Source organism: Aquila chrysaetos, chromosome 4, assembly GCF_900496995.4.
Source record: "Aquila chrysaetos chrysaetos chromosome 4, bAquChr1.4, whole genome shotgun sequence".
NCBI lineage: Eukaryota > Metazoa > Chordata > Aves > Accipitriformes > Accipitridae > Aquila > Aquila chrysaetos.
In genome coordinates, this window is record NC_044007.1 from 982,960 (window position 1) to 1,002,463 (window position 19,504).

A 19,504-nucleotide genomic window follows, 5' to 3' on the forward strand; every position below is an offset into this window, starting at 1 on the left:
GTCAAGAGCAGCGCTCCGTGGCCGGGTGAAGCCACCGATGGAGCCAGACTTTGGGCGCCAGAAACCTCGAGCATGGCTCATTTCCTAGGGATTCTCCATTCTAGCGTGGATTCACCAGACAGGATATTTTGGGCTCACGCTTCTTTTGGAGAGCGAGGCCGTGCCGCTAACCCTTCACTTTCTTCCTTTCGGCAGCATCCCGTCCTGGCTCTTTAGCTCCGGCGGGTTCCTTCAGCAGCATTCCTTGGAGGCAGGTCCGGATAAGCGCCGCGATGCGAGCCGTCTCCTCCCGCCTCGTGCAGTAGACGATGATGGAGTCCAGGCACCCAAAACGTTCCCCTCGCAGCAGGGCGATGAGGGCCTGCGGGGCAGAGAAGGGGGTGAAGGTCCCCCCAAAAAAGGGCTGGGGATCTTCTCTCCTAGAAGATCCACTCTGGATCCAGCGTCACAGCAACAAATCCGATTTCTTTAGATCCATCCTTGTCCCTACCTGATCCCTGTCCCTGTCCATCGAGACAGAGAGGTGCAAGTTTGGGGGCACGGCGGCGGAACGCACGGCTATCCCTTCCTCTGCTGGGATGCCGAGGTGTTGGGCCACGTCCCGTGCCGTGGCCAGGGTGGCGGTTGCCGTCAGGCCCAGGAAGCAACGCACGCCCAGGCGATCCCGGAGAACCTGCCAAGAAGAAGGGAAAAAACCCAAAACGGGAGCCCGACATCCCTCCTGGCCCCGATGGGTTCCCTCCGCCTCGGGGTGGGTTTTCCCCCTCACGCACCTTGCAGAGCTGCAGGTAGCAGGGACGGAAATTGTGGGACCACTCGGAGACGCAGTGAGCTTCGTCGATGCAGGCGAAGGCCACGGCCGGCAGCTGATCGGCGGAGGGCAGGCAGCCGGATCCCGATCCGCTTCCGCCAACCAGGGCCTCGGGGGACAGCAGCAGCACCTGCACCTCGCCCTGCCTCACCTGCACCGGGAGCACCGGATCAGGGAGGAGAGAAGCACAAGGGATGCTTTACCCGCTCTCCCAGGGGAACGGCCTGGCCGGGACATGGCATCGCCGCTGTCCGGCACTGCCCTCACCGGGATCACGCGATCGCGTGGGTACGGCGATGGTGGCGGGGACCCGAGCGTGCACGGTCCTCCCCGGCGAGTTCAGAGCCCCCAGTCCCTCACCTTCTCCATCACCGCTTCCCGTTGGGCTTTGGTCATGTTGGAGTGGATGCAGACGGCCTTCAGGCACGGCGGCAGCCCCGAGACCTGGAAGCGAAGCCCGTCACTTGGCCACGCTGGCCTCCGGTGACTTGGGGGGGAACCCCCACGGACACCCACCTCCCCCGTTTTGGGTGCACGCGAGCCTTGAACGGCAGCAACACACACCCGGCGGCATCCTCACGGGGGTTGGGGTGGGAGAACCGGGATATCCGAGCGGTACCTGGTCATCCATCAGGGACACCAGCGGGGAGATGACCAAGGTGAGGCACTGGGAGCGCTTGTGGTAGAGGTAAGCGGGGAGCTGGTAGCAGAGGGACTTCCCCATCCCCGTCGATAACACCACCAGCGTGGACAGGCCTGGCAGGACGAGGGGTTGGGGACTTCGCTTGAGGGGACAACCCGGCCACCCCGCACGGGAGGGGATCACGGGGAGCCCAAACCGCGTGGAGGAAAGGAGGTCGTGGGGGAAATAAACCCACCGGAGAGGATCCTCATGACGGTCACCTCCTGGCCCGGGCGGAAGGAGCTGTAGCCCAGCGCCTTCAGAGCCTCAAACACCTCCTCCGGGGTCTCTGCAGGGGGAAGGACACCCAGTCAGGCGAGGACCAGAGGGGCCAAACCCACCCGGCCCCGCTCCGAGCGCCGCGGGGAGCCGTACCTCGCACCTTCCCCTCCGGCCCCAGGCCATAGAGGGGCTCCATGGGTGCAGGGGGGGCGGGCGGCTGGTACACCGGCTTCCGTACATCCAGGTAAGTCGTTGCCTCTAAAACCTTCTCGGATCTTTCCTGGTCGCTGGTTCCGTTCTCTGCCAGGGATGAAGGCAGCAATCGGGAACTGCAGGCAGCTTTTCCTACCCTGCCTGGACACCCACTGCCACGCAGGAGCACGCACAGTGAGCCTGCCTGTATTTTAGGCCGGCGTTCCCGGAGGAGACACATCCCAGCGTAAACCCAGGCCGCTGAAGCCACCTTTTGATGCCAGGCAAACCCTCCCGGGAGCGCAAACAAACTTCCCACAGGGAAAAGGAAACGATTCCACATCTCCTGGAGTTCATCCCGGAGCCAGCCACAGCGTGTCAGCGGAGAGCGAGGCAAGCTGGCAGGCCAGCAAGCCACGGGGCCTCACCAGAGAAGGAGAGCTCTCGGCAGACGGTGTTGGTCCTGCGAGCCACTTCTTCCAGCGTGGGCAGGGGAGCCTCTTCCTCTTCTTCCGCGCAGCCGCTCTCCTCCGGCAGCGGGCCGGCAGCTGACTCTGCAGGTGGGAAATGGGTCCCTTCTCTACTTAAATCCACGGTAAAGAAACTGCCTTGTTTTTTCACCCTCTTCCCACAAGTTCTTATCCCTGCAAATCCTTAAGCCAACAGTGGAGAGAAGCCGCAGGGAGGTGGGAAAGCCCGACAGATGCTTCCCACCCTCCAGCCTCTGCTATGTCTGCTCCGGCACAGCCGGATCCGAACCCGCCCCACAGCTTTGCCAAACAAACCCCATAATCCGGCGTTCAGAGCCTTACCTCGGCCCTGGCACGCTGATGCCCAGTGCCCCGTCCCGCCGCACCTGAAGCAGACGTCCGAGCTTCGGTCGATGGATCCGCTGCCTCCTCCGAACTGCTCTGCTTTCTTCTTCCACTTCTGCTTCCACACCTGTGAAGCAGGACCACCTCCAGTTATTTTTATATTATTATTTTTAATAAAAGTACATTTTATTACGTTTTACCTTGCCCCAGCACCGGAGTTCTGCCAAAGCGCTGCATAAGCATGCCAAGCTTTAAAAAAATAAAGGCAATTTTCTTCCAGCTGATGCTCGCCTCACCCAGAGATGATCCCGAAAGATTTCACATTAATTAAAGGGGAGATATTAAAAAAATCCTAGGACTTTGTGGCAGAGCTGAAGCCAAAAAGGCCATGTGGCCTCTTTACCCAGCAGGACAAGCCCGCTACGGCAGGTCTTTCCCCTCGCATGGCGTTTTCAGGGCGAAGCTGCTGCTGAAGGCAGGGAAGTCAGGCAGCAGCGGGAGGGGCAGGGAGCTGAGCCGTGCCTCCTGCCTGCGCGGTCACAAAATAAAAAGATAAATTAACTAGAAGGTAAAATATGGAAATTGAAAGAACGACACAAAGATGAGCGAGAGCCGGAAGAGTTTTAAATTCATCCTGGGCCAGATGAACTTAAATTTGACTGGAAATGGGTTTGGCGGTAAGAGCGGGCGAGCAGCACGGTCCTGTCCGGCGGGAGGCTTTTGGTGATGCCCTGGGACATGCCGGTGGTGCCGAGGCAGCCGCCGAGCGGGGACGTTACCTGCTTGCGAAGGCGATTTCCCCGCAGGGCGTATCCTCGGACGTAAGATTTCTTCTTCAGGTTAAGCCTGACGAAGTTGCCGCCTCTCTGCGCAGGTGCTCTGTGGGGAGAGAGATTGGCTAGGAACCCCCCTGCCCACGTGTGGCATCGGCTCGGGGGGGCCATCGGGTCCCCATCCTCCCCCCGCCACCCCTCAGCTCCTGCCTGCACCCAACGCCCTGCCTGCAAAACGGCTTTGAGGGAAATAAACTCGAAATCTTTCATCCCTTAAACGTGACCAAAGGTGTCGCGGACACTCGCGGAGAGGCGAAACATTTGCAGGGCATAATTATGTACAAAAATCAGACTTAAAAAAAAAACCAACCACCCCAAACTTATTCCTTCCCCCTCTCCAAATCCCTGACTTAAGACAAAGAAGGAGGAATTAGGGAAAGAACAGCTCACTATTTATAAAAATTAAGAGGAAATAGCTCCCTGGGCTCTCTCAGTGTCCTTTTCCAAGCACATCTTCATGCTTTGGAGCACCACAAGGCATCGTCGCAGCCCGTGACCTGAAGGGCTCTGGCAACCCCCCCACGGGAGTTTGAAGCGAGCTGTGAGCTATGCCAAGGCAGGCGAACCTGCAGCAGAGCGCCCGGCGGCGCTGCCAGCACACCGGCAGCGCCGGGAAGTTGGCAGGACCTACCTGGCAGCACCAGCTCTGCGGGTGGGTCTGGGCTTCTCCTCCTCCTCCAACTCCCCCAGGATGTTTTCCGAGGGATCTGACACCTTCCCGCTCTCCTTTTGGGCTGCCGCACACTTTTCTTCCTCCTCCTCTTCCTCCTCACTCTGCTTCAGCCCACTGGCAGCGCCGAATGTTGCCTTGGCTGAGTCCCGGCGGCACCGCCTGAGCTTTGCGGGAGCCGCCGCACCATCTCCACCATCTCCGCGTGGCCTTTTCCTCCCGGAATCTTCCACTGATGGTATCCCACCGCCTCCATCCTGCTCTGGGGGGGCACATCCGATCTCTCCCCGCTCCCTCTCTTGCGTGGCACCCAGGATTGTCCCTTCATCCCCCGGTGTCCCCTGGCACCTCCGCAGCCAGCCAGGATCCAGCGAGCCCAGTCTCTGTGCCACCGTCCGCTTCAGCTGCTGGAATTTATTTGGCGGCGGCAGCAGGGGGGGGCTTCAACCCTGCAGCGAGGACGATGGGGGCCAACCCCGACACTGAGGGAGGAAGGAGGAGATCTCCTGGCTCGCCTCCCTCACTCTGCGAAGCCTCCGCCGGCGCTGTGGCTTTGTCACTTGTCCCCAAATTTGTCTGAAGCCCAGGGACAGCCAGGGTTCGCCTGACAGTGGGGGTCCTCCTCGGGGTCAGGGGTGTCTCCTGTGGATGGGGGAGAAGGACAGACGGGGGTCAGATCGTCCTCTGAAACTCCGCACCCCATCTCCAAATCAAAGGGGACCTTCGCCGGCATTTGTGGGTGCTCTGCACCCTCAGCTCCCACCCTCTGCTAACAGCGGGGGGCTCTGGCAGGAGGGGGCTGTGATTTTGGGGGGCTCTGGCAGGAGGGGGCCGCAATTTCGGAGTGGCCAGAGGGGGGGAAAAAAACGGTCACAAGCAGCTTCAGTAGAAGCTTCTCTCTGCGCTGCAGCGGTCAGCGCCAATTCCCGGCCAGCCCTGACCTTCCCGGCAGCTCCCAGGTTGGATTTCAGCTTCATCCCGTAGTATTGTGCCGAGGCTTTCGGCACAGCGCAGCTGCGGCGGCTCAGCCTGGGGGTTTTCGGCTGTCGGTTCAGGTGTGCGCCCCAACAACCGGACTCCAGCACCTGCAATGACACTGCAAACCGTTAAATCCAAACCGTTAAATCCCCAAACCTGTTAAATCCAAACCTTTAAATCCAAAAAACTTGAATCCTATCATGAAGATGAGCTCCAATACCTCTGAGAGGAGAAAGGAGCTAGACAACAAGCTCGATATGATCACACCGCGGCATCTTTTGGCCGCAGGCAGCACGTCCAGTGCGCTTTGGGGTGAAAAATGCAGTCCTGGGGCATTTATCACCTCGCCCCAAGCACAGGGGCTGGCTCGATCGTTGCCTCGTTAAGAGGCTGGTTAAAATGAGCCCACGATTTCAGCAGCCTGGATGCTGGCGAGCGTAAAGGGTGCGAGGGATCACAGGCGTTCGGTTTCCCACCCCCACGGTGCCCTTATACGCTGTTTGGGGTGTCTTATTCTCCCACAAAACCAAAAATACACATTATATGGTGCCAATTAGACAATTTTCCTTGCTAAGGTCAAATAAACCCCCTTATGAACAGGCAGGACAAACATGGCTTTGTCTGCAGTAAAGGACAAAGCACAAACACCCCAAAGCGGTCGTGTCAAGGGTGAATCTCGGGGGGTTCAAGGTTCCCAGAGACAAAACCCAAGGCCAAAGTCAGGGTGGTTCTCCTGTACCTGCTCTGGGGCTGCCAGTTGGCAGGAGGGACTGAGCTGGGAGGGATCTGACTCCTCTCTCTGCTGCTTGAGCATCCTGTACTCCTTGTAGAGCCCTGTGACAGATTGTCAAGACCGTTTTTTGGTGTATTTGGTACTTACCGGAAAACCCCAGCAGTTCCCACACCAAGTACAATCAATGTGTGTCACCAAAGACCCCCCCTGACATCAAACCAACCCGATGATGAGCGTCCAGCTCGGCACGAGGGGTCACCCCCACCCACGAAGCACCCACAGCTCCGGCCGAGCGCTCCACCTGCCTGTGGGGGGAGCCCAGCACCACCCAGGACCCTAAAATACCCCCTCAGGGTGGGGGGGTGGCAGGGCTGGCACTCACGTCTGGTGTCCTCCGGAGCCGCCTCGATGTCAGCCTGCGAGGCAAACATGTAAAAAGATCATTATTTCAGGCTATGGAGCAAGTTATCGTTATTTTCTGCTGCCATGGAACGAGAGAGGGCTGGCTTGGGTTTTGTTTTGTTTTTTTTTTTTTTTTTTTTTTTTTTTAAAAAGAAAACTGCGGTTGGGGCAGCATCACGCTTGTTCCTGACTCTGGGATGTCTGTTCTCCTATGATTTCTTTAGGTGTAAGATGTACCTTATAGAAATGGAGGTGCCCCATTGATGGAGGGGATCTCACCATAGGGTGCCCCTTTGGTGGGGGACTGGGTTAGGGGTGCTGTGGGGTACCTCTGTGATAGGAGTCTGGGTTAGGGGGGCTGTGGGGTGCCCCACTGATGGGGGGCTGGGTTAGGGGTCTCACCGTGGGGTGCCCCATTGATGGAGGGCTGGGTTAGGGGGCTGTGGGGTGCCCCTTTGGTAGGGGGCTGGTTAGGGGAGCCATGGGGTGCCCCACTGATGGGGGGTCTGGGTTAGGGATCCTACCACAGGCTCTCCCTTTGGGGGGTCTGGGTTAGGGGTGCTGTGGTGTGCCCCTGTGATAGGGGTCTGGGTTAGGGGTGCTGTAGGGTGCCCCACTGATGGGGGGGCTAGGTTAGGGGTCCCACCACAGGGTGCCCCACTGATGAGGGGCTGAGTTAGGGCTCCCCCCCGTCTACTGCCACAGGCCTTGGCCGGAGCCCACCGCCAGCAGCCGGCTGAGGCTGGATGCCGGGGAAAAGCCCCTCTCTCACAGCTCTCGACCCCCCCCCCGCCCCAAAGGCACCTGGCTGGGCTTCCTCCGCCGCTCCCGCAGGAAATCCGCCTCCCACCGCTTCAGCAGGGCCTTCACCTCCTGCCGCCGCTCCATGGCGCCCAGAGAGGGTTCGGGTGCCGGGCAGGGATCTCGGGGAAGAGGCTCCGAGGCCTCCTGAGGGACCGGGAGCCGCCCGGGGTTGTGTGTGTGAGGGAACCCAGGGGTCCGTGCCTCAGAGCGGCGGGTAGAGCGAACCTCCCGCTCCCGCCTGGCTTCGACCAATGGGAAGGGAGGGAAAGGTGACGGACAGCGGCAAAAGCCAACGGGCGGGGTGAGGAGAGGCGGTGCCGCCGAGGAACGGCGTTGGGGACCGCCTCCCTTGGTCAGCCTCGCTCTCTGATTGGTGCGGAGGGGTGGGGTGGGGTGGGCCGTGCTGGGCGCTCAGTGCGCATGCCCGGAAGCGGGGCGGCTGTGGGGGTCCGGCGGGGAGAGTGGGGGGCTGCGGGCGCGCGGTGAGTGGGCGGGGCCAGCGGCCGCCGCCATGTTGGGGGGGGGGGGGGAGAAGAAGAAGCTGTGAGGTGTCCCTGTCATGGCGGGGGGTTAGGGGGGCTGTGGGGTGTCCTTGTCATGGGGGGGTGGGTTAGGGGGGCTGTGGGGTGTCCTTGTCATGGGGGGGTGGGTTAGGGGGGCTGTGGGGTGTCCTTGAAGTGAGGGGAAGTGGGTTAGGGGTCCCACTATGGGGTGCCCCTTTGGTGGGGGGTGGGATGGGGGGGGCTGTGGGGTGTCCTTGTCGTGGGGGTCTGGGTTAGGGGGGCTGTGGGGTGCCCCACTGATGGGGGGGGTGGGTCTGGGGTCCCACCATGGGGTTCCCCTTTGGTGGTGGGGGGGGCTCGTTTAGGGGTGCTGTGGGGTGCCCCTCTCATGGGGGGCTGGGTTAGGGGTCCCACCACGGGGTGACGCTTTGGTGGGGGTCTGTTTTAGGGGGGCTGTGGGGTGCCTCTTTGAGGGGGGGGGCTGGGTTAGGGGTCCCCCACTGCCACAGGGTGGGGGTCCCAGCGCTCCCCCCAACCTCGCCTGCCGCCTGTCGTCCTCCCCCCTTCCCCCGCTTCTGCCCGCAGCCCCGCTCGGCGCCGGGCGCCATGCACTCCCTCGTCTTCCTCTGCGCCCGCCGCTTGGTGAGCTACTGCCCCGGCGCCCGCCGTGCCCTGGACCTCCTCCCCGCCGAACTCTACCCCGTCCTCTTCCAAGCCGCCTTCCTGGACGGGCGGACGCTGGCGCTGCGGGACCTGGTGGGGACGTGGCCCTTCCCCGTCCTCAGTTTCCAGCGGTTGTTGGGTCACCGTGGCCGTCGCTCGCTCCTCGAGGAGAAACCCAGCAAATTGTGCGTCCAGGCCATCATCCTGGCCATCGTGGCACATCTCCGCCGGGTGCTGGAGGAGCCCTGTCGCGGCACAAGGTGGGTACCGGGATGCCAAACTCCGCCGGGATGGGCAGGAGCTGTTTTGCTTCTCCTCGGGGAGACGGAGGTGACGATGCTCGGCTCTGGCCGCGGCGGAGGGAGGAAGCCGTGGGTTGGCACCGGGTTGGTTTCGTGCACTGGCAACGCGGGAAGAAAGCGGGACCGCGACCCTCACCCCGCCTCGGGGCTGGAGCGAGTTGCCGGATGGCCACGGCTCTCCCGGGAGCCGGTTGTTTCAGTTCCCTGATTTCCCCGCTCGTTTATTTACCCGTTTCTTGCCTTCGCCCAGCGAGAGACGGTGCCGCCTGCGGGTGCTGGACATGACGGGTCTCCAGGACGATGACACCGACCGCGGCCCGGAGGGGATGAGCCTGTGGTCCGGCACGGTGGCGTTGGCCAAAGCCTGCATCGAGGTCTCCAAACACCAAAGCGAGTGCCTGAAACGCGGCTCCAAGCGGCGTAAAGGTCCCTCCGGCGCCTCGGCGGCCCTGCAACCCGTCGGCGTGGAGGTCCGCGCCGATCTCTTCGTCAACGGCACGTCCTACGGCGTCCTGCGGGACGCCCTGCAGACTGGCGCCGCCGGCCCCCTGCGCCTCAAATGCCGGGATTTCCACGCCGAGGAGCTCTCCGTCGCCGGCACCGTGAGTTTGCTGGAGTCCCTTGAACCCGCCGGCGTGCGGCGGGTGGATCTACGCTTCAATAACCTGGGGTTGGGCGGTCTCTGCGCGGTTTTGCCGCACCTCGCCAGATTCACCGACCTCCTCAGCCTCAAGCTGCCCTACAGCAACGTCGACGTGCGGCGGCTCACGGCGGGGACGGATGCCGGCCTCCGGTGCCTCGCCACGCAGCTGGGGAGGCTGCCCTGCCTCAAGGAGCTCAACTTGGGTTCTTCCAGGCTTTCGGGGAAACTGAGGCAACTTCTCGGGTAAGTTCCTGGTGGAGCAGGTCTCTTTTCACGTCGGGGGGGGGGGAATTCATGGGTCCCGGCTTGTGGGTGGCGGGGCTTGGGATCCAGGCGGGTTCGCCGCCGTTCCCTACCGCGGTCCCTCCGGGAAAACGGGAACCATCCCCACCCCATCGTTCAAAGATTTAAATCCGGCGGCAGCTCCCGCCTGGTTTGCACCCCACGCGGTGACGGCTTCGGGGGGCTCGCGGCTCACTCTTCCCCCTCCCCGGCAGCGATCTGCAGGCTCCCCTGGAAAGCCTGGAGCTGGCCTTCTGCTACCTCCTTCCCGGCGACCTCGCCTTCCTTTCCCAAAGCCTCCACGCTCCGGCGCTGAGGAAGTTGGACCTGAGCGGCCACGATTTCTCCGAGAACCTTCTCCAACCCCTCCGGCATCTCCTGGAGGAGACCTCGGCCTCTCTCCTCCACCTGGACCTCATGGAGTGCCGGCTGACGGACGCTCGGCTGGAGGCTCTGCTCCCGGCGCTCTGCCGTTGCTCCCGCCTCCGTTGCCTGGGACTTTTCGGCAACCCCCTCTCCACGCCGGGACTCAAAACCTTGTTACGGAAAACCCTGGTTCTCCCGGATTTACGCCTGGTCGTCTACCCATACCCCGTGGACTGCTACATCTGGGAGCCGCCCCGGCCGCCCTCCGCCTCCGACCACTTCTTCGAGGACGTGCTGGACGAGGAACGTTTCGCCGCGGTGAGCGCTGAGCTGTGCCGGATGCTGGTGAGCTCCGGCAGAGCCGATGCCGTCTGGACCGCCAGCCTCTGCCGGCACGGCGCCCTCGACTACTTCGCCTTGTAGCTCGGGCGAAGCTCGGAGCCCTCGTCCTGCCCCACGGTGCCCGGTGAAGCACCGTGGCCTTGCTGCCGTCCCCTGACCCCTCCTTCCTCCCCAAATTTGGTGTTTCCCCCTTGTCCCGGTGCTTTTCGGGTACCTTCTCCCTTTTCCTGTCACCGTGCCACCAGCATCGGCCCCAGCCGGGGGGAACCCGGTGCCACCGATAACACCCGGCGGCGCCTTGTGTCACCGGGACAGCGTGCCGGCTACGGGCGGATCAGCCTCCAGGCCCTCCTTAGCTGATTAATTAACGCCGGGAGAGCAGTTAATAAATTGCTGCCGTGTCGAGGTTATGGCAAAAGCCGTAACCGCGGCGCTGTTTACAGGCAGACCCCACAATGGCTCCACACTCGTGCCTCGGTTCCCCCAACCCCCCCCACACCCCGAGTCCTGGGGGGGTGCTCGGCGCCTCAAAAACAGCACAGCTCGCTCACGCGCGGTTTAAGCTCTTTTTTTTTTGTTTGTTTGTTTTTTTTTTTTTCCACAGACTAACGGGGGTCCCGGCCGCCGCGGTGACACCCATCCCGCCGCGGCGAGCCGGCGCTCACCCCTTTTCCCATCGGCGTGGGGGTGATGGGGAGGGCTGGGGGGGACGGGACTGGGGAGGTCCCCGGCTCAGCCCTGACACGAGGATTCCCCGGCCGAGCTCGCTCCGCCGGCGCGGAGCAACGGCAGCAATTCCTCGGTGAGCTGGTAGCGCCGGCCTTCCCAGATAAAATGAGTGGGGGCTTGCGCCGGCCCCCGCCCGTACTCGAAGCAGGGACTCCACTCGAAAGCCAACGCCGAGCGTACCAGACCCACGCCGCCCGCCTTCGCCGGCGCCGGGTGATAGAGCCGCCCGTTTTCCGGCAACATCACCAAACTCTCCGGTTGGAACGGCACGGCCAGGCGCTCGCCGCCGCCGCAGTAGGAGAGGAGCCGGCTCTCGCCGGAACCCGGCAGGAGTTGGGTGAAGACGACGGGACGATCGTCGCAACGGAGGAAATTCCGCTCCCTGCCGCAGGGCGAGAGGAAAGGGAATTCGGCCTCGTAACGCCCCGCTCCGGTTTGGCTCCAGCCGCTTGAAGAAGAAGGTGAGGAACCCTACGTCTGCCGGGACAGACGGACGGACGTTGGCTCGCTGCTCCCCGGTAATTAACCCCCCCCCCCCGGGGTTAATTAGCTGTGGGGTAGGGGGCTGTTCGGTAATGAGACCCCATTTTGGAGAGCTGGCAAAGGGAGGAGCAGTCGGCTCGGGAGGAATTGCCGTGCCGGGAAAGGCAAACGGGAGCTATTAATAGCAGGAGCTGCTTAATTAGTAAGGTAATTAATATGCAAATAGCGCTCAGCGGTCACTTTGCCACCCATAAAAATGCCAGAGTGGGGGGCATCCCCCCTCCCTGACCCCGCTGCCGAGAGCTCAGCCCCCCCCACCAGTAAGGATGCGATGCCAATTAAGGATCGGATCCTGATGAAGATTGAGGCTCCGATTAAGGATTGGATCCCAATTAAGGATTGGATCCCAATTAAGGATGGGGGGGGAGAGCCGTGCTGGCCAGGGTGATGGGGTTTGGGGGGGTTTTGGGGGGGGTCCCGGTACCTTTGAAGCAGGTGATGAAGTTCTTGACTTTGGTGTCATCCAGGAAAAGCTGTGGAAAAGCGGGAAAAAGCCTCAAAACCCTGAAGCCCCTGGCAAGTCCAGCGTCTGTCCGGGATCCTTTTGGGATCCATCCCGGGATCTGTCCGGCGTCTGTCCTGAGTCCATTTTGGGTCTTTTTGGGGGTTTGTCTGGGATCTGCCTGGGATCCACCCAGGGCCCATGTCTTGGGTTGATGTGGGATCCATCCTGAGCCCATTTCGGGTCTTTTTGGGATCTGCCTGGGATCTGCCCTGAGCTCATCCAGGGTTTTTTTTTGGGGGGGGGGGGGGGGTGTCTGTCTGTGGGATCTGCCTTGGGTTTGTTTGGGATCCATCTGGGGTCTGTCCAGGATCCATCTGGGATCTGTCTTGGGTCCATGTGGGTTCTACTTGGGATCTGCCTGGGGTCTGTCTTGGGTCTGTTGGGATCTGCCTGGGGTCTGTCCCGAGTCCATTTAGGGTCTTTTTGGGCTTTGTCTGGGCTCTGTTTGGGATCTGGCTGGGATCTGTTTGGGATCCACCTAGGGTCTGCCTGGGGTCTCCCTGGGATCTGCCACAGGTCTGTGTGAGCTCTCTTTGGGATCTGTCTGGGGTCCATCCCGAGCCCATCTAGTTTTTGTTTTTTTTTTTAATCTATCTGGATCCCGTCCAGGATCTGCCCACAGGATCTGTTTGGGATCCATCCGGGATCTGCCCTGAGCCCACCCAGGGTTTTTTTTGGGGGGAGTCTGTCTGCGGGATCTACCTCAGGTTTGTTCGGGATCTGTCTAGGGTCTGTGTGGGTTCTGTTTGGGATCTGTCTGGGATCTGTCCGGGATCTGTCTTGGCTCCATGTGGGTTCTGTGTGGGGTCTGTCCAGGATCCATCTGGGATCTGTCTTGGTTCTGTCTGGGATCTGTCTAGGGTCTGTGTGGGTTCTGTCCGGGATCTGTCCGGGATCCGTCTTGGCTCCGTGTGGGTTCTGTTTGGGATCTGTCCGGGGTCCGTTCAGGGTCTTTTTGGGGTTTGTCCGGGCTCTGCCTGGGATCTGTCCGGGATCCACCCGGGCTCTCCCTGGGCTCCATCCCGGATCCGCCTGGGATCTCTCTGCGCTCCTCCCGGGATCCCCCCCCCCCCCGGCTCTCCGCGGGACCCCCCCGGGCCCCGGCCCGATCCCACTCCGCGTCTATTTTTTTGGGGGGGGGGGGGGAATCCGCCCGGGATCCGCCCCCCCCCCCCCCCCCCCCCCCGCCAGGGCCCCCCCCGTCCGCGGCCGCTCCCCGCGGTGATCTGGGTGGGTGTCCGTGCCCCCGTGTCCCCCCCCGGTACCTGTCCCTGGTGGTCGATGTAGTAGAAGTACTCGCGGGTGCGCGGGGTCGGGCTCTGCCCCTGCCGGTAACCGGGACCGGCCCCCCCCGCCCGCCCCTCTCCTCCCGGGAACCGGCCCCGGCCTCAGCCGCAGCCCCAGCCGCATCCCCGACCCCCGGCACCGACCGACACCGACCGACCGACACCGACCCCCGGCACCGACGACCGACCGGCAGCCGGACGAGCCCCGGCCCCGGCCCCGGAGCGGTCCGTCGGGGACACCGCTCCGGGCGGAACCTCTTTCCCGGTCCCCGGGGAGCCGGGGGGGGGGGTGTCACCACAGAGACCCTGCGGACCCCCCCCCCCCCCCCCTCCGGGGGCAACCCCTATGGGACCCCTGCGGACCCCCCCGTAGGGACTTATAGCCCCCATAGGCACCCGCACCCCCCGCAGACACCCCCGCCCCGCTGTAGGCACACCCGGCCCTGTACGTGCCCGTGCACTCCTGTATAGGCGCCCCTGCACCCCTATATAGACACCCGTGCACCCCTATATATACACCCGTGCACCCCTATAGGCACCCGTGCACTCCTGTATATACACCCATGCACTCCTATAGGCACCCATGCACCCCTGTAGATGCCCATGCACCCCTATATAGACACATGCACCCCTATATATACACCCGTGCACCCCTATAGGCATCTGTGCACCCCTATAGACATCCATGCACCCCCATAGGCACCCCTATAGATACCCATGCACCCCTGTAGCCACCTGTATACCCCTATAGACACCCGTGCACCCCTGTACACACCCATACCCCCTATAGACACCCAGGCATCCCTATAAACACCCACCCGCCCTTATAGATACCCACACCCCTATAGATACACCCACCCACTATAGGCACCCACCTGGCCATATAGACACTCATCTACCCCTACAGACAGTCGTGTACCCCTATAGACACCCATACCCCCTATAGACACCTATAGCCCCTGTAGACACCCATGCCATCTATACACACCCCCCCTGCCCCTACAGACACCCACCTGCCCTGTAGATGCCCATACTCCCTATAGACACCCCCCCCTCCAGGCACCCACCCCCCCCATACACACCCATACCCCCTACAGACACCCACCCGCCTCTATAGACACCCATACCCCCTGTGTCCCCCTATACACATACCCACCCCTATAGACATGCCCACACCCCTACATAGACCCATGTGCCCTTATACACACCCATACCCACCGGCGTGCCCCTATAGCCACCCATACACCCCTATATACACCCACCCACCCAGCCCTACAGGCACCCATGCACCCCCTGTGTGCCCCTATACACCCCCCCGTTCATCCTATACACCCCTATAGACACCCATGCCCTCCCTGTACCCCCTATATACACTCATACCCTCCCCTGCACCCCTCCCGCCCCATGCTCCCCTATAGAAACCCCCTACACCCCCCCTCGACACACCCTGGGCACCTTTATGTACCCCTATATATGTCCCCGTGCTGCTTTATGTACCCCGGGGGTGTTTATAGGCCCCTATATACATCCTACCCACAGCCTATGCAGCTTTACGTGCCCCTATATACTGCTGTGCCCCCCCATCTCTTCTTATACACCCCGCCTGCTTCCCTACACCCCCCTGGGCGGTATGTATACTGCCCCATGCACCCTATAGTGCCTGGTATACCCTATACTGCTTGCGAGAGAGCCCTATACACACTCTATACTGCCTGCATGGCGGGGGGGGGCATGACCGTATGTATACACCCCTATAGAGGACGTATGGCATGGGTGGGGCTTCTATAGGACCCTATACAGCTTACGGGGGCCCCCATATGGCCCTGCACACTCCTACAGGGCCTCTGTGCCCCGTCTCCCCCCTCCAACCAGCCTCCCAGCCCTTGATCCGCTCCAGAGTGAACGAGCAGCACCGAAGAGCACTGTCCATACGTAGCTTTATTCACACAACGGGGCGGCGCCTCTATACGTCCACGTGCCCCAATTACAGAGTTCGGCAGCCCGGGGGGACCCCCAACCCCCCCCGGGGGGGGACGGGGGGGATCCTGCTCTCCCCAGCCCCCAGCGCTCGGGGGAGGGTCTCGCAGCGGCCGGGGTGGGTTTGTCCCTTTATTTTTATTTTTTTTTTAATAATTTTCTTATTTTTAATAATAAATAAAACCTCAAGTCTAAAAAAAAAAGGGGGGGGGGGAAGAGAAAAAAAAAATAAAGAAAAAAAAAATTAATATATAAAACCTGGAGAAAAAAAATAATTAAATGGAAATTGAGGAAGCGGGGACCCCCCCCACCCCGCTGCCACCCCCCGGTGTGTGTGTCCCCCCCTTGTCCCCCCCCCCCGCCGGCGCCTGGCAGTGAGCAGAGCTGGGAGGTAGCGCTGGGTGTCCCCCCCCCCCCACCCCAGGGACTCCCCCCCCCTCCAGGACCCCCCCTCGAGAAAATAGCATCTGGTTTGAAAATTAGGGGGGGTGTGTCTAATTAATAACTCTCTTTATAGCTCTATATACTCTGATGGGTGCCCCCCCCCCAAGTGGGTGCCCCTCGGTGCCCCCCGTGGTCCCGCTTCGTCCCGGGTGGAGCCGAAGGCACTTGGGGGGCGGCCGTGCCGGGGGGGGGGGGTCGGGGGGACCCTTCGGCTCCAGGATCGGGGAGATGGGGGTGCGGCGGGGATGAGGGTGCCGAGGTGGGTCCAGGAGGAGATGATGGGTGTCAACGTGGGTCCAGGAGATGATCGATGGGTGCCAAGGTGGGCTGGGCAGGACCTGGAGGAGATGATGGGTGCCAAGGTGGGTCCAGGAGGAGCAGGAGATGATGGGTGCCAAGGTGGGTCCAGGAGGAGCAGGAGGAGATGGGTGCCAAGATGGGTCCAGGAGGAGCAGGAGATGATGGGTGCCAAGGTGGGTCCAGGAGGATCAGGAGATGATGGGTGCCAAGGTGGGTCCAGGAGGAGCAGGAGATGATGGGCACCAAGGTGGGTCCAGGAGGAGCAGGAGATGATGGGTGCCAAGGTGGGTCCAGGAGGAGATGGGTGCCAAGATGGGTCCAGGAGGAGCAGGAAATGATTGATGGGTGCCAAGATGGGTTGGGCAGGACCTGGAGGAGATGACGGGCACCAAGATGGGTCCAGGAGTAGGAGATGATGATGGGTGCCAAGATGGGTTGGGGAGGACCTGGAGGACATGATGGGTGCCAAGGTGGGTCCAGGAGTAGGAGATGATGATGGGTGCCAAGATGGGTTGGGGAGGACCAGGAGGAGCCGACAGGCACCAAAATGGGTCTAGAAGCAGGAGGAGATGACAGGTGCCAAGATGTGTCCAGCCAGCCCAAGCAGAGATGACAGGCACCAAGATTGTTTGGGCAGGACCAGGAGGAGGTGATGGGCACCAAGATGGGTTGGGCAGGACTGGGAGGAGATAACAAGCGCCAAAATGTGTCCAGCCAGGCCAAGCAGAGATGACGGGCACCAGGATCAGTTGGGCGGGACCAGGAGGAGATGATGGGTGCCAAGATGAGTTGGCAGAATGAGGAGAAGATGATGGGCACCAAGATGGGTCCAGCAGGAGCAGGAGGACATGACAGATGCCAAGATGGGTCCAGCAGGGCCAAGCAGAGATGATGGGTGCCTAGATGAGTTTGGCAGGACCAGGAGGGTATTAATTACAGGCACCAAGATGGGTCCAGAGAACCAGGAGGAGATGACGGGTGCCAAGATGGTTTGCGCAGGATGAAGAGGAGATGATGGGCTCGAAGGTGGGCCCGGGAGGACCAGTAGGACATGACAGATGCCAAGATGTATCCAGCAGGGTAAAGCAGAGATGATGGGCACTGAGATAGGTCCAGCAGGAGCAGAAGGAGATAGATGCCAAGATGGGTCCAGGAGAAGATGACGGGCACCAAGATGGGTCCAGCAAGAGCAGGAGGAGACGATGGGTATTAAGAAGTTTTGGGCAGGACCAAGCAGAGATGACGAGCATCAAGATGGTTCCAGGAGAACCAGGAAGACATGATGAATGCCAAGATGGTTCCAGCAAGACCAAAAGGACATGACAGATGCCAAGATGTGTCCAGCAGGGCCAAGTAGAGATGACAGGATGCCAAGATGTGTTGGGCAGGACCAGGAGGAGATGACGGGCACCAAGATAGGTCCAGCAGGGCCAAGCAGAGATGATGGGCACCAAGACGAGTTGGGCAGGACCAGGAGGCGATGATGGGCACCAAAACGGGTCCAGGAGAAGCAGGGGGAGATAATGAGTGCCAAGCTGGGTCCAGCAGGAGCAGGAGGACATGACAGGTGCCAAGATGAGTTGGGCAGGACCAGGAGGTGATGACGGGCACCGAGATGGGTCCAGCAGGACCAGGAGGAGATGATGGACATCAAGATGGGTCCAGGTGGACCAAGCAGAGATTATGGGTGCCAAGATGGGTTGGGCAGGACCAGAAACAGATGATGGGTGCCCAGATGATTCCAGCAGAGCCAAGCAGAGATGTTTAGTGTCAGGATGCGTCTTTCAAGGCCAGGAGCAGATGATGGGTCCTGTCACGGCTCCAGCAGGGCCAAGCAGACGCGGCGGGTGCTGAGACAGGTCCTTTGGGACCCGGTGGTGCCAACGTACGGTGAGATGGGTCCGGCGCGCTGCAGGGATGGGCACCGTGATGGCCGCGGGCAGCGACCTGCCTGCCCAGCTCCTCCGGCACCCCAGGACGGGCAACCGGCCGCAGTGAGCCACCCAGGGCACGGCAGCTCCCACAGGGACCCCCCCCCAGCACCCACCCAGCTCTGCCGCGAGATGCGCCCCGGTTGTGCCCGTCAGCTCCTTCCCTGCGGGCTGGGACTTTTCCAGGCACCGGGACAATTGTCACTCTGGTCCCCGACGTGCCACGTTCTCCGGCTGCTCGACGCCTGCTCAGCACCGTTGGCTTCTCCCGGCCCTGGAGGTGCTCCCTGCCCCACGGCAGAGACCCAACCCAACGCAACGGTGATGTGGGGGGACCCGTTTGATTTCCCCCCCCCCGCCTGCCCACCTTCCCCCATCCCCTACGCTGTCACCTGCTCCCTAGGTCCCATCTGCCACCCATGGCCACACAGGACACCCGGGCTGGAAATGCCACCCGTCCCCGGGGAGCCGGGATGCTCCTCGGCTGCTCTGTGGGTGCTGCCGTCCCCGGGGACCCCCAAAGCGGCCGATCCCTCCGGCTGGCAAAGAGGTGGGCAGTGAGATGGCCGGAGGGTCGGGATGGGGCACGGGGAACGGTCCCGTGTCCCGTCGTAGGACGGGCAGGGGTGGACGGAGACGGGCAGGGTGCCGTGGCGTGGCGGGGGGGGGGGACACGACGAGCCACCCAGCACCCTCCTTCTGCGGGGGTCCGGCTTGTGCTCCTCGGCCGAGCGGGGTTGGAGGAGAGGGGGCTCGTGGCGGGGGGACTCGGTGGCGGCTGCTATAGGACGCCCTCCATGAAGCTGGTGTCGAGGTGCTGGATGAGCACCCGGATGAAGGACATCTCCTTGCGGGTGTTCTCGAAGATGATCCGCGGGTCGTCCGACTGGCAGCGCAGGCAGTTGGGGGCCATCACCATGGCCAGGTTATTGACGTCCATCTTGGTGACGGCCACGTTGGCCGGCTGCACGAACACCTGGGGCGGGAGGAAGGGAAGGCGGCGTTGATGGGATGGTGGGAGACGAGTGGAGGGACCGCGTGGACCTCCTGGTTCTTGGATGAGATGGGGATCACCACGTGGGTAACCCCACAGCAACTTGGGGAACCCAAAGCCACCTCAAGAGAGGCAACCGGGCTGGAAGGTAGCCCCAGGGGGGACACGGGGAAGGTCCCGGCCATACCTGTAGGAAGCGGATGAGGTAGCACAGCACCATTTTATTGATCCTGGGCAGAGAGTGGACGACAGCGATGGCCGCCTCGGGGTTCTCGTAGTGAGTGATGCACTGCTCGTAAAACTCGTGGGGGATCAGTGGCTCCTCCAGCTCCCGGTACCAGAGCTTCAGCAGGGAGGCTGGGGAAGGGGGGAGAAGATGGGGAAATGTGAGACCTGGTGGGTGGAGGATCTGATTCTGCACCCCACCCAGCACCCTGGGGTCCTACCGGGAACGTGGGGGTCCTCCAAGCCGGTGGGGATCTTCCACTGGTCCACCTGCAGCTTGAGCGCGTTGACCTCGTCGATGTCACCGGGGACTCTGCAGGGGGAAGA

General features: G+C 61.8%; 6 protein-coding genes across 11 annotated transcripts in view; 1 reads left to right on the plus strand and 5 right to left on the minus strand.

Moving 5' to 3' along the window:
- Nucleotides 1-81, minus strand: part of DGAT1 (diacylglycerol O-acyltransferase 1) — a 147,923-nt gene extending 147,842 nt beyond the window's left edge. The window contains exon 1 of the mRNA XM_030012155.2: nt 50-81. Within this exon, the coding sequence (XP_029868015.1) occupies nt 50-81 (32 nt within the window). The remainder of the gene's footprint in view (nt 1-49) is intronic.
- An 85-nt stretch (nt 82-166) lies between these two features.
- On the minus strand, nt 167-7,368 carry RECQL4 (RecQ like helicase 4). Its single transcript, XM_041123135.1, is given in 16 exon segments — nt 167-361; nt 491-673; nt 774-962; nt 1,172-1,255; nt 1,431-1,567; nt 1,690-1,782; nt 1,869-2,322; nt 2,325-2,482; nt 2,720-2,849; nt 3,502-3,601; nt 4,187-4,647; nt 4,649-4,867; nt 5,167-5,310; nt 5,943-6,037; nt 6,319-6,352; nt 7,143-7,368. Coding segments are annotated over 16 exon segments (2,760 nt in total). The 5' UTR covers nt 7,227-7,368.
- A 182-nt stretch (nt 7,369-7,550) lies between these two features.
- LRRC14 (leucine rich repeat containing 14) lies at nt 7,551-10,694 on the plus strand. 2 transcript variants are annotated; one of them, XM_030011660.2, is made up of 4 exons: nt 7,551-7,624; nt 8,231-8,568; nt 8,861-9,496; nt 9,751-10,694. In XM_030011660.2, the coding sequence occupies exons 2-4, from the start codon at nt 8,252-8,254 to the stop codon at nt 10,322-10,324; spliced, it is 1,527 nt and encodes a 508-aa protein (XP_029867520.1). In that variant the 5' UTR covers nt 7,551-7,624; nt 8,231-8,251; the 3' UTR covers nt 10,325-10,694. The 2 variants fall into 2 exon arrangements, with proteins under 2 accessions (XP_029867520.1, XP_029867521.1); XM_030011661.2 differs by lacking the exon at nt 7,551-7,624 and adding an exon at nt 7,641-7,690.
- Nucleotides 10,695-10,842: 148 nt separating this feature from the next.
- C4H8orf82 (chromosome 4 C8orf82 homolog) lies at nt 10,843-14,085 on the minus strand. The gene is given in 5 exon segments (XM_041123136.1): nt 10,843-11,398; nt 11,400-11,449; nt 11,940-11,988; nt 13,286-13,407; nt 14,082-14,085. Coding segments are annotated over 5 exon segments (648 nt in total). The 3' UTR covers nt 10,843-10,975.
- A 1,709-nt stretch (nt 14,086-15,794) lies between these two features.
- LOC121233249 (formin-like protein 13) lies at nt 15,795-17,080 on the minus strand. The gene is made up of 3 exons (XM_041123066.1): nt 16,989-17,080; nt 16,362-16,706; nt 15,795-16,296 (listed from the first exon to the last, which is right to left on the minus strand). Exons 1-3 carry the CDS (start codon nt 17,078-17,080, stop codon nt 15,795-15,797), a joined length of 939 nt encoding a protein of 312 aa, XP_040979000.1.
- Nucleotides 17,081-18,699: 1,619 nt separating this feature from the next.
- ARHGAP39 (Rho GTPase activating protein 39) overlaps nt 18,700-19,504 on the minus strand; it is a 147,135-nt gene continuing 146,330 nt past the window's right edge. For all 5 annotated transcript variants that reach the window (XM_030011655.2, XM_030011656.2, XM_030011654.2 and 2 more), the window contains 3 exons: nt 19,399-19,490; nt 19,140-19,309; nt 18,700-18,934 (listed from right to left, as the gene is read on the minus strand). In XM_030011655.2, the coding sequence (XP_029867515.1) occupies nt 18,740-18,934; nt 19,140-19,309; nt 19,399-19,490 (457 nt within the window). In that variant the 3' untranslated portion in view covers nt 18,700-18,739. The remainder of the gene's footprint in view (nt 18,935-19,139; nt 19,310-19,398; nt 19,491-19,504) is intronic.